Below are 13,709 nucleotides of genomic sequence, written 5' to 3' on the forward strand. Positions count from 1 at the left end.
TCAGCGCCAAATTATAGCTAATTTGCCTACAAACGTCAGGTGGTTATAATAATCTGGCCACTAAGTGTATATATCATTATATCATCATATCAATATATAAAATATGATATAATATTGTAGTAGAAGCCATCATAGAACCAAATGGATCTGCAAGATGACAGAACTACTCAGGAAACCTACAGTCTTGACACCTTGTCTGATGCACATAAGCAACCGCAGGGAACATGTAGAGTAGCATGCTGTTGCCCAGCTCTAAAAAGAATCACTTAGAAATGGGGGCTTGTAAGAATCCGAATCTCCACTCTAAAGATGTTATCATAGTGACGCCTTACCTCTCAGGGATAACTGGGCACTTTTATTATAGTTGTATTTTCTCCTTATCAGAGCAGAAATTCAAGCCCCTTGTGGAGGGTGACCTGTGTCCTGCCTGAGCTCAGGGCTGATAACCAACACATGGTCTAGGTTGCTGAAGGAGGGTAAAACTATCAACTATCTTTTATGTAATCCTGACAACACTGTTTTATAATTATTACTACTGAGTTTGACCCTCAACATGAAATGTTTGCTCTGACAGGGTGAGAATGCAAGTAAAAAATCAAATAAGGATGCAATAATCTAAATGCACATATTTTTATTTAAGTGAATCAGTTTATGTATGTTTATGTCCATATTTCGTATTTCCATTTATTTTGTAAAGCGCTGCGCAAACTGTTAGCGCTATATAAATCCTATATAATAATAATAATAATATTTCTTTATAATTTGTAGCTTGATTTAAGTTAACAAGTCTTTTAATGAGTGAGCAGATTAGGTTTGCCACCTGTCCAGGATTCACCCGGACTGTCCGGGTTTTAAATGCTGTGTACGGGGTTCATGGCAGCAGAAACCCTGACACAAGATGTCAGGCAGACAAAAATATGAATAAGCCGCGACTCATTCTCCCAAAAAAATGTCCACGTGTTGCTAGGGTGGTCGTGTTTTCGCTTAAAGAAAAGGTGGCAACCCTAGGGTATATTGATATTCCTTTTTTTTCGGTTACTGCATTTTTTCAGGAAAAATGGATGTGTAAAGTAAATTTATAGTGAATATATCTGTTTTAAACCCTTTGTTTGCATAAATGTTGATTCCTTTAAAATTGCTGAAAAATTCACAAGCACTACAGATTATTATAATTGCTCATGGGTGACTGGTTACCTTTGAGTCACATAGAGAGTCCCACTGCACTCCTGACCGAGAAGCCCCATATATTGTGGGGGGGGGGGGGGGGGGGCTGAAGTGGCCGCGGATGGCGCCGCCAAATGCTTGCAAAACAGCACTCCAAGTTTTCTTCAAAACAAAATTATGTTATGCATTCTAGCAGGTCATATCACCATGTGTGTTTAGTCATATCACCAGTCCTCTGTTTGCCTGATGAAGAGACCGGACAGGTTTCGTAACGTTGCCACGCATGGTGATATGACCTGTTAGAATGAATTAAAGGATTTCATTTTGAAGAAAACTTGGAGTGCTGGTGACCACTTATTCTGGTTCTCTTTAAGATCCCCTGAGCAGCTCTGTCATATAGAACGTCTGCATGCTGCCCTCTACTTTAAAGTGAGTCAACAGCAGGGCAATAAAGTGGTCAGGGTGCACAATGTCCAGCAAGGGCGTCCTGCTGCATGTTTTGCTCTCCATTCCTTCCAGTTAGGAACAGATGATCTCTAGATAAATAAGATAACTAAGATAACATTTTGAGTTCCACTGAATCTCTGTTTCATGTGGAAAAGAGTTCTAGAGAAGGGGGAGGGCATAAAAGAAGTTCTGAATATGTGATTTGAAAGTAGTAAACAAAGAATAACAGGTATGATCAGGATAATACTAACCACAGGACCTCTTCTTCCTTGTTTGACATGTGAAATTTCAGGAGATGGTCCCATTGGACCCATGAATCCTCGTGGGCCAGGTGGACCAGGTGGCCCTGGGGCACCGAGTTGGCCGGCACTTCCTTTAGGGCCCGGTAATCCTTTAAACGGAAGTCAAGAAAAAAATCTTGTTATAGCCAAGTAAATAAAATGGTTGCATTTTACAAATAATAATGATATTTAAATCATGCTCAGATAAGAACAAAGTATAGTTTAGGGACAATTTTGATGTTTTTTTCTGCTGCTTGCACAGTTAAAGTCTAAGTTGGCCAACTTCTGACCTGAAGTATAAATCATTACGCTCCCTCTTGTGGCTTGTAGCTGACAATAAGTTAATAAGTCTAAGAATTAATATAAGTGAGAATATTTACACTCTTGTGATGATTAGAATACAACATAGGGAACACCGGTATATATACAATTTACTATTACAGTCCCCTCCATCCAAGATACCTTTTTGATGCCAAGCCCTGCTATGTGCCACATGAAGGGGAACACTGCTTGACTATTAATAGCCCTAATTCACTAAGATATGACTGTCGGCCGTTTTGTACTCCAGGCAAATATAGCAGGCACAAATAAATCTGGTCCAGAAGTCATTTATACATTGTTTAATGTATTTTTTGGATGCAAGCAGTGTAAATACCTGAATTTGACATGGTATCAGGCTATTGCAATCCCCTGCATAGCAGTACAGACTTGGAGAGGGAGAAGAGGCACAATAGCCAATCAGTTTTTCTGCATTGTTCATGTGCCAACAGAGAACATCATGATAGGAGTGCAGAGTGACAGAGGGATTAACTCATCAGTCTGCTGCTTCTCCTTCACTGTCCAGTCACAGGCTTGGGAGGGGTCAAGACCTCTATGTGCAACTTCACTGCAGCAGATAAAAATCACGACTTATGCCATGCCAGAAAACACTGCTGGGATTGTGACATCGGGACTGGGTCAGGCAACAAACAGCAGTTGGTGTAAATTGGCCCTTAAAGTTACATTAAAGTCACATTCCCCTCCCCCCTCCCAATGCTGCTTTAGGGACTTACCTTAAGTGATGCCTCTTGATCCGATCATCTTATTCTTCCTTCCAGTAGTTTTCAGGAGTCACTCCAGCGCTGGTGCCGGTTTCTGATCCAACGCTGACTGCTGCGTCTTCTATGTCCCATGGTGTCTGCGTGGGTGCACGCTGCCGGGCTGCCTGCATTGACTTACCCCGTGTCTCTCCTCTTCTCCCGGTTGAAGATCTCTACTGCGCAAACGCCCGCCCCATGATCCTTCACGTCCGCCTGAGAATCTTCAGATCTTCAAGCGGCAGAGATAGAGGTAAGTAATAACCTATTTGGTAACTTTTTAAATTTGTTTTATGTTTTTGCATATATCTACTGCTTGCTAGATGTAGATACATGCAAAAAAAGGCTTAATTCTACTTTCAGAGTCGTTCAAAACTGCGGAAAACCTAATTTGCTACGGATTTCATTGTAACAATGATGGTTGCACTTAGGACTAAAATAGACATGAAAACTTTTATTTGCAGCCATTATGGTGCCGCAAGGAATCATAAATCCATTGTTGCACTGGAGCTGGCCTGATACTTCAGGTGATACTTTAGTTTCTGGAGTTAGCTAGTTTAAGGGGGGGGGTTTGGCAATCTGTGACCCATTGTGACGTCTTCCTTTACTTCCTATTTTGAAGAATCAACAGTAAGTAAAAAGAAAGCAATGTACTCTTAGGCATTTGTCACCAGAACAAGTTACCCCATGCGAAGATTCTGCCTGTATTCCTGCTATGATGAGAACTAGATTAACCGTCAATGGTTTATTTTCACAGAGACACAGCAGGAAGTAAGAAGAGATCTATTTGAAGCAAAGGGATAACAGCTGGCACTATTGGAAGATTTCCCCTTACCTCCTGTTTCTCTGACAACTAAAAAATGTTGAATTTCCCATCACTTTCTGTATTAGAGTGTACAATCAGCTTTAAAGTTACCAAAATAGATGTAATACAAGGGCAAAGCTAAACTATCCAATCAATCGGCATTCAATCAGGCAGGCTCTGGCACTTCATAGTTGTTGTTAGATCTAAAGGAAATTGTGCAGTCACATTGTAACATGTGTTGTGAGCTTCAAAGAGATCTGCTTGCTTTGAGGCACACTTTGTATGATTGAAGCTTTTCCTTTAAAGAAGAATAACGGTGAAACATTTTATTAAACCTTGCAGTGGGGCTATCCCTGTACTGCATGGGTTTGGTGTTCAATTTGTCTAGGTGCTAAAAAAAAAAGAGTTATACTCATCAGAACATTAGAGCCTACTCCCTGCTTCATTGATCATTGAAGTGTGAATCCACCTCCGCTGCACAGATGGAATGCTGCTCAGCCTCCTCACGTCTATACACAGTCTATGCACAGTGTATAGAGCGTGAGGACACCAGGATCCTTAGACCACTGCAGACACACTCCAGACACTGGTCTAAGAACAAGCTGGCTCGGATGGTCTGGTGAGTATAACTTTTCTTTTTTTTTAGCACCTAGACACAAACAAGCACTTAACCCTTGCAGTGTCAGGGTAACCCTACTCCATAGGTTAATCGTTTTGTTTCCCAGAGTTCTTCTTAAGGTCTGTGTAAGAGTTAAGCTTTTGAATAGGTATAATGTTAAGAGTTCATTTAAGTGGTTTAAGTTCCTAATTAACTCCTTCTCCCTGCCCTTTAGGTAGTTTTTTCTACCAATATTGTTCTAAAATATTGTTCTAAAAAATATTTTTTGTGTTTTCATTCATCTTTCTTAACTTTGTTTTGGGACTGTCACAAACAACAGAGAGAAATCCCAGGTATCCTTTGACACATCAACAGCAAACGCATGACAAAAAAGTAAAATCTAAATTTATGAGCTTGGGATGAATGAAAAACAGTTTCCAGACTAGATCCGGAAATTTCATATTCCTTTCAATTTAGATTTTAGCATCAAAGAACATCAAAGAACGGAAAAAAGTCCACATGTCATAAAACGCAGTCATTGTTGAGGTAGCCATGGTAAACAGACTGCTTTGTTTGTATCTTAGCATGAAAAAGAATCATTATAAAATGCTTGAGGTCCAGAATGGGGAAACAAGGAAACGGCTAATGACTGAATGTATTCTGTGCTGATCAGAAAATCAATGCCATGCCAAAATTTGGGGCCCCTGGATCTGGCGATACCTTTCCCCCTGATTTTGATGATAGACTAATTGATATTTAAAATCTGGTATTTTTCATTCATCAGTTGGTAGGCTGCCTCATCCCCTCGGAATGTCTCTTTCCTTTTCTTTCTTTTCTCTCCATCTTTCTCTTTTTTTCCCCCTACCAGTCTTTCCTATTTCTCTCCTACTGCTAAGCTATCATAAGGTTCTTTATCTCCTTTTTATCTTTACTTCTTTATCCTTCTACTATTTATTTTTTCATATACGAGGTTCCCTCTGTATTAATGCTCCTATTAGAGATCGAATACCAATGCCATTGTTGTTTCAGTAGATATTAATGAGATCTATAGGATTTCGTTATACAGGTGAAACTCGAATAATTAGAATATCGTGCAAAAGTAATTGCAGTAAGTTCTGCAAAATGGGCCCAAACCAAGTATTGAGTACATATGCATGCTTGTACTTTTCAGAGGTCCGATATTGTTCTATGTACAATCCTTGTTTTATTGATTGCATGTAATAATCTACTTTTTTGAGGTTGTGGATTTGGGGTTCTTTAAGCCATAATCATCACAATTATGATTTAATAAAACTTATTATATAAAAATAAATCAGTGCCAGTTTAATCATATGAAATGCTTGCCAATTAATTAAAGTAGGTAGATGTAAGCTCTAACTCAACGGCATTTAGTTTGCCAAAATACTGAATATCATGCCCATTTTTTTTTCTTCATAATACGGTCTTCACCTTTTCATCCTTTGTCGCATCTCAGCAATTGCTGATCTCATGCAGCCTATTTGGAGCCACTTTATGTTTACATGTGGCCCAGCAAAAACTGCACATTATTTTGCAGGGCAGGCTTCCTAATGGTGATAACAGTGGAATCTACCCCTGTAAAGTGCATTTGGCACAAGCGCTTGTAATGTCCATAGGGGGAATATATGACAGCATGAGAGCTCAGGGGAACCATTGGGAGAGAGGGACAGAGTGTTGTCACTCTATAACAGGAAGTGCCTGAACAAAGACCTTTGCGGCAGGGTCACCAGATATTATTTTAATGAAAGTTGTATAATAAAAAATATTGAAAATGCCACTTTAAAAAATACTTTTACATGTTAACGCTTTACATGATATTTCGATTTGGTTTCCATATACTTTCAACCATTCTGATACTCACACTTATCATACTAAGAAATCCTCCTGCATTTTATTTTTTTGTTTTTATTCATCATACAGCTAAACATACACTGTGAGATTTTCATACGATTTGGTAATTTCAAGATATTTAGCAACAACTGTGTATAAAAACAATGACTTGCCTGGATGTAAAGTGAACCTCGCTCAATGTTAAACTTATAAAAGAAACATCTTGACTATTCATAGATATCATAAGATGTCTGCAGGCTGCTGAAGAGCAACTTTTTAACACCTAGGGGTCTATTTATAAAAAATGTAGATAACTTATCCACCCAGCAAAGCTGCAGGTACATTTGTTCTGTGACAGTTACACAAACAAATGTTCTTAGTAGGGATGCAACCGAAATGATAACATTTGTCAGGCTGAAACCCAAACCGAAAATGACTTTTTTTCCAACCTTTTTAAAAATTATTAATTTTGTTATTAACCTTCTTGTTAATAAAAAAGGGGCTTTTGGGAAATATCAGGGGTCTAAACCGATCCCTGATATTTCCCTTTTAAAATGAAAAAAGAGATTGAGGACACAGAGTCCTACATCTCTTTTTCTGTATCCCGTTATGAATAAACAGAAAGCCTCTGTACTGAGTGCCCCTGTCCATTCATAAACGATGTCCACAATCATGAATGAACAAGAAGTGATATGGAGCACATTCTGTTCATTTATAACTGGAGGAACAGTAAGCTTACCACCAGATCTCTCCATTGCTCCGGTCTCTCTACTGTCCTACCGCTCGTTGATATTCTACTCTTGTGAGTACCTGTTAGTTCACATTTTACCAATTGTTGAATAAATCGATCTGCACCAGAAAAGGCGCCCCTTTTTGTTTTGTCTTTCTGTAATTTATCTTCTGGTCGAATCTTGGTCGTTCTTCTATAGGTTCATTCTTACATATCAGAGTGAATGGTGAAAATATTGCATTATGGCAACTAGACGGAGCTGAGGCTCATAGGAATTATCTCTTTACTAACATGTATTTATTTCCTATGACTCTCAGCTCCATCTTGTGGCCATAATGTAGTATTTTCCCCATTCAGTCTCTACCTATTGAAGGACATTCTACTAGAAAAGAATTTACACTAAGAACATTTGTTCTTTCCTTATTCTCTCAACACCTGGTTAACTCGCACAGAACAAATGCATATGCAGTTTCAATGGACGACTAAGCCATGAACATTTTTAGACCCCTTTAAGTGGACTAAAATTACCCCAATATGTCTGAGGTCACCATTATTACCTGGAAAACTCTCTTCTGTTCCCTTCCCTGATTTAATTCCACTTACTGTACTTACTGGGCTCTGGCTCTGCTTGACTCCATGGCTAAGCTTCATCAACTGCTATCCCCTTGTCTAGTGAGAGTGTCATTACTGGTCACCAAGTAAGGCTCAATGGACAATGGAATGGCAATTGGCAGGGCTTAGCCATTTAGTCAGCCCATGGTAGAAAAGTGAAACTAAATCATAGAGGGGCGCAGAAGAAGCCTCAATAGCCATCTTGTGCTATCAGTTATGAAATATCATGCAGATCTCTTCACTACACCCAAATTTTGTGTTGTTCTGTTTGGGAAAAACTCTGACATGCCCTGAGAGTATCAAAGCTTGCTGACATTGCACAACAGGCATGCATCTACAGCTATTGTTGGCCTACTTAAAGTGACACTAAACTCTGGAGTTAAAGTGACATTAAGGGCAAAAGTCCCCCCGTTCCGTCCCCCACAGTGCTAATATAAGGACTTACCTTAAATGACGCCTCTTAATCCGATCATCTTCTTCTTTCCTGTAGTTTTTAGCTGTCCCTCCAGCGATGGTGTCGGTCTCTGATCCAGCACTGACCCCTCTGTCCTCCTCTTCTCTGATGTCCCACGGAGTCTGCACAGGTGCACACTGCTCCATATACTTATCTTGTGTCTCTCCTCGTCTCCCGGCCAAACATCTGAACTGCGCATGCGCCCGCCCCAAGATCTTTTGCGGTCGCCCGTGAAATTTTCAGATGTTCGGACAGGAGCACGTGGCGCAGACACAGGTAAGTATTAACCCTTAAAAAAGTGTTTTTCTTTTTAATCATTTTGCAGTAGATATAGGCAAAAACATGTGAGGGTTTAATAACCCTTTAAATCGCAAAAAATACATTCAACTGTTAACTGTTAACAATAATGTATCTTATTTGTGTATCACTCGGCTGTAGATCATCAAATCATCTCTGAATTGGTGCTGACACTGTCCTTCCTTCTGGAGGGGGGCTACTTTGTGTGTTATAAAGTAGCCACCACTCCAAGCTCGCTCCTGTGATGGTTTACAATCTTATGTTTAGTTTACTCATTTGTAATGAGATTGTAGTTCATCCCAGAAGGGACTACTTTACAACACACATAGGGACCATGGGGAACAAAAGTAGCCCCCCTCCAGTAGGAAGGACAGTGTCAGCACCAATTCAGAGATGATTTGAGGATCTACAGCCGAGTGATACACAAATAAGGTACATTTGTGTTATTATTAAGTTTTAACTCCTGAGTTTATTGTCAATTTAACAAAATGCTAGTTACCTGACATCATGAGTAGGAAGTAGAGGCCACCAAAAGGTTGCCTTCCCGACAAAGGTGGATGTTTAATAGGATGAATAGGGTGAAGCTATTTGCTATTTCTACATCATTTTTCCTAATAGTATAGAGGAAAGACCTTTTACACTTCAAAAATCAAACCAAAGTAGTGCAGCGCTATGACTACATTAAAGCCATACAGGTCAATGTTTATTTCCCATGTTTGTTTCTGATTAGCCTCTACATTTATTTTCATTTCCTGTGCTATGATTTCTGTGCGGTGTAGTTATTCACACATGGTTGGAATTTTCACATGTACACTCAGTGAGTATTGCAGAGATTGTAGTGTGTTTTGTATTGTTACCTGGGGGTCCTTGTGCTCCTGGTAACCCCGGTGGTCCTTGAACATACATGGTGGAAGCCAGTACCTTGTCAGCTGTGATTTGTTTGCTGGATTCAGACACGCTGTTTGGTAACATCGCCAGCTATAATAAAAAAAAATATGATAATAATGTTTTAAAGGAAGGGTAAGAAAAAAATAACATTTAAAGAGATTTTCGTCACAGTGTACAGGCTGCAAAAAGTTCTAACCTTCCTCACTCTGTCCAAAAACGAAAACAAAAAGTCTGGAGTTGGGCTTTTAAGTGGAAGTAAATCCATATTATGATGGGTCACGTATGTACAATATGGCACACTTGCCGCCCCCCCTACACACAGCGCTCCGGTGTCCAAGATTTCCCTCATCACTGCTGCCCATAGCAACTAGTCAACTGTGTATCAGGGACTTTACTCCTCAGCATTTTTTTAAAAAGGTCTTGGCCTGTCTAATAAATTGTGACCTTTACACTGACAGATACTTTAACATCAATTCACAAATCTGATGTATATATAAATAAATATATAATATTATTGTATTATTGGTATATGGATTTTATTTTATTGTGTGTGTATATATTATTATTATTTCCTTCATATTCTGACGACGGCCGCTGTAAAAAAAAACAAAACAGAAAGGGCACCTCCCTGAAATGAGACGGGAACCTACCTGAAATAAGGTTTTGCAGGTTGGGATGTCAATGCATGCCAAGATTGTACGCTGAGCTGCACAATGTACAATTAGAAGAAAATTGCTAGCAGGTGAGGCAAAAGGTTTTATTACAGAAGAGGCATACAAAGTTTCTTCTGCTATAATAGTCTCCTTGCTAGTATTTCTTTAAAAACACATCAGTTCTGACCTAAGGATTAAAGGAGAACTATGAGGCGAGTGATTTTCACTCAACCTCATAGTTCGAGCCGACGTGTGACAATGAAACTGTCACACGTAGCTCAATAGATCGGGAAGTGAGTCAACACATACCGTCGCCCGCTCACTTCTCGATCCTGTGCCTGCAGAGAGCCGTGACTGTCACTCACGGCTTCCTGCAGGGATTCCCCCCTCCCCTGTCCGATCCTCCAGCGCTGACTGGCAGAACGGATGGGGGAGGGGTTGGGCACAGCTTGCTCTGCCTCTAGATAAGCAGAGCCAGCTGTCAATCACGCAGCTGGGTGGATCTCGACAGTAATCCGTATACTGAGCTTTGGGTGACGGAGGACGCTAGTTTGTGGAGGGGTGATGATTATCGGCAGAACAGATGTTCCCTATTGGAAGATTTACCCCCACCTTCATATACTGAGACAACTTAAAAATGTTGGATTTCCTATCACTTTCTGTACTGCAAATACAGGAGTAAATCTCCCGAACTGGGTTTATCGAACACAATAAAAACTTTACGGGGGCTCCAACTCCCCACACTCTACCCAAATTAAAACAAACCCTTTTGGCTTTATGTACAATTAAAGTGACACTAAACTCAGGAGTTAAATCTTAAAAATGCATTAACATGCCTTCACTATTAACAAAAATGTATCTTATTTGTGTATCACTCGGCTGTAGATCCTCAAACCATCTCTGAATTGGTGCTGACACTGTCCTTTCTGGAGGGTGGCTACTTTTGTTCTCTATGGTCCCTGTGTGTGTTGTAAAGTAGTCACCGCTCCAAGCTCACCCCTGTGATGGACTACAATCTTATGTTCAGTTTACTAAGTTGTATTGAGATTGTAGTCCATCACAGGAGTGAGCTTGGAGGTGTTAAAACAGCATTGTATGTGGCAGACAATGGATGTCTCCCCTTCCCCCCCCCACCTATATTCAAGCTTGGCTTCTCCATTTTTACATAAAATGGCCTCTTTCACCCCTCTTTTAAACCAGTCCTCCTCCCTGTCTAGGATGCGTACTTGACTGTCTTCAAAGGAGTGTACACGTCATTCTGAATTGAGAAAGCTGGTTGGATGGTCAGTGAAACGTTTTCAAGAAAAATACAGCAAGTCCAGTTGCCTTGACTTATTTTTTACAGATATAGTATGTATGTAGCTCCTTCCCCTCCCACGTGCAAATAAAAAAAATATAACATTTACATAAAGAATCCAAAAAATTTATATTTGTGGAATAAAAAATGTTTATACACCAAGCGAGCAAATGTTTGCTGCAGATTCAACAATTCGTTGATGTGATCCTTAGCATGAAAGGAGACAATCCCCCGATATACAATGTTTAACCCCTTCGTGACTGACGACGTACAGTGTACGTCGCCAGCATCGGGGCTGTTTAAACAGACTCCCGGCGACTTTTGCCGCCGGGACTCTGTTTAAACTTGTAGAGCCGACTGTCGGCTTTACAACAGAAGCACATATCTTGCCTATATTTGTTTGTGTCAGCCTATTTGAATAATATACATGGAGAGGGCCAGATACCTTCTGCTTGAGCTGTAAGACGGTCTGTTTTATTTGGTGAAATTCCTTGCATGTGTCCGAACAAATTCCCGGTTTCAACACATTGTTGGATTTCTCGAATTCCCCTGCAACGTAAAGCAATGCTTGTTAGAACAAAGTAAACTCATTACTTACCATGTGGATGTGAGAACGCTGTGCTGACAAGTAATTGCATTTGTGTTTCAGAAAATATTTTGCTTTATAAAAGGCTTGACGAAACCATAAAGGGGGATTTGCCGTTGGGTTTTGGCAGGATCAGTTTTTTTTTTTGTAGGTCTGCGGGAAAACATAAGTATTAATAAAATACCTACAGACATAAAGTCTTAAAAATAATAAACATGTAGCGGCACAGTCTTGGAGACCAACAAAAGGGCCTGGCACCCCCAAGCTTCCCTATTGGCCAATAAATGTGCAGTAAAAATAGAAATGAAAGTGTATGCAAAGCCAAAACTGTTTTTTTAAAGTTTTGGAAAAGTTTTGGAATAGGGAATAGTTATGTTCCCCATCAGGTTTTTGTCACATTAAAAGACTTCCCATAACTTCCTGTTCCACAGACACAACAGGAAGTGAGAGGATATCTCTCCTAAGTGGGGGTGAAATCTAGTCCTAAAGAATTGTCACTAGAACAGGTTTCCCCAAAGGATTTCCCTTCACATTTCCCATCACCATCAGGTACAAACAGAGGTAATACATCTACCCAGCAGGAACCCAAATGGCAATACAAATCTGACAGTGGTTTTATATAGTAATAAGGCAACTGGCCTGGGTTCAGCTCACAGGTGGATTTGCAAACCCAGCCTAAAATTCACTAACCTAGAACATAGTGCCACTAAACTCCACTAAAGTCTATTGGACCATTTTTTCTGGCCTTTTTTAAGGTTAATTTGCAAGCTTTTGGAAAAACGTAGGTGGGGATCACCAAGGGAACATGTATCAATTCAAAAAAATAAAGGGGGTTATTCACAAAGGAGCAGAAGAATTGAGTCGAACCTTTGGCTAATCCTTCGGCTTGCTGCAGCTGCAGGAACCCTTCGGGTTCGAACCTAAGGGCTGCTGAACGGGCTATTCACAATAGCTGTACAGCAGCCGAAGGCAGCCAAGCACACAGCAGACAGCCAAGCACACAGCCGAGCCTAACACATATGCATCAGCTCAGCTGAGCCAAAGACACAGCCAAAACGGGGAGAACGGTCTGCTGAAGCAAATTGTAGACAAATAGAAAAAAGAACTGTGTGGGGTTCACCCCAAAAGTCATACCAGACCCTTTAGGTCTGGAAGGAATTTTAAGGAGGAACCCCAATGGCCAAAAATAAAAAAAAAGTGGGGTCCCCCCTAAAATCCCATACCAGACTCTTAATCTGGGCATTGGCCTGGCAGGGCAGGAAGGGGGGGAAACAAGCGGGACCCCCCCCTCCCCCTGCGCCATACCGGGCCACATGCACTCAGCATTGGGAGGGTGCTTTTCCAGGGGGAGCCCCCTGGAAAAGCACCTTGTTCCCAATGCCGATGGTGACAAGGGCCACTTACCCACAACCCTGGCGTGGTGGTTTTGGAGGTCTGCAGGCAGGGGGGCTCATCTGAATCTAGGTACCAGAATTCGGGTATTCACTCTCTGCTGTTTGCCCCCTATGAGAACAGGGGTGAACAGCAGCGAGTGAACTGCCGAACATTCACCTCAGCAAATCCAGATGTTGGATCGGCTGAGGCGAACGGGTTCTTCCCTTCGGTTCAGTCGAACATGCTGAGGCTGTTGGGCTGAACCCAAAGGGAAGTGAAGGCAGCTGAAGGCAGCCAATGTACAGCTGAAAATAGTCGTATGGGGCTGAAGTGAATAGGCGAACAGGCTTGGGCTCCCTTCATTTCCGGTTGGTTATTCAGTCGGCTGCCTTTGGCAGCTTAGTGAATAACCCCCTAAAAATACACATCAGCGGGTAGAGGGTCCTTTATTAATGCTTGAAGAATGGTCAATGGCATCAGCCAGCCCCAATGACCCTTCAACACAAAGATTGTGCATGATGATCTTGCTTCTTCAACTGACAGCTCCGGGGTGGCTAACTAAAGTGACACTAAACTCAGGAGTTAAATCATAAAAATGC

General features: G+C 41.0%; 1 protein-coding gene across 1 annotated transcript in view; it reads right to left on the bottom strand.

Moving 5' to 3' along the window:
* Nucleotides 1–13,709, bottom strand: part of CCBE1 (collagen and calcium binding EGF domains 1) — a 284,295-nt gene that overhangs the window by 8,686 nt on the left and 261,900 nt on the right. Inside the window, exons 6-8 of the mRNA XM_018570448.1 lie at nucleotides 11,596–11,699; nucleotides 9,170–9,290; nucleotides 1,863–2,002 (exon numbers count right to left, since the gene is read on the bottom strand). Coding sequence (XP_018425950.1) covers nucleotides 1,863–2,002; nucleotides 9,170–9,290; nucleotides 11,596–11,699 — 365 coding nt within the window. The remainder of the gene's footprint in view (nucleotides 1–1,862; nucleotides 2,003–9,169; nucleotides 9,291–11,595; nucleotides 11,700–13,709) is intronic.

This window comes from Nanorana parkeri, unplaced genomic scaffold (genome assembly GCF_000935625.1).
Source record: "Nanorana parkeri isolate BGI_ZX_2015 unplaced genomic scaffold, ASM93562v1 scaffold38, whole genome shotgun sequence".
Lineage (NCBI taxonomy): Eukaryota > Metazoa > Chordata > Amphibia > Anura > Dicroglossidae > Nanorana > Nanorana parkeri.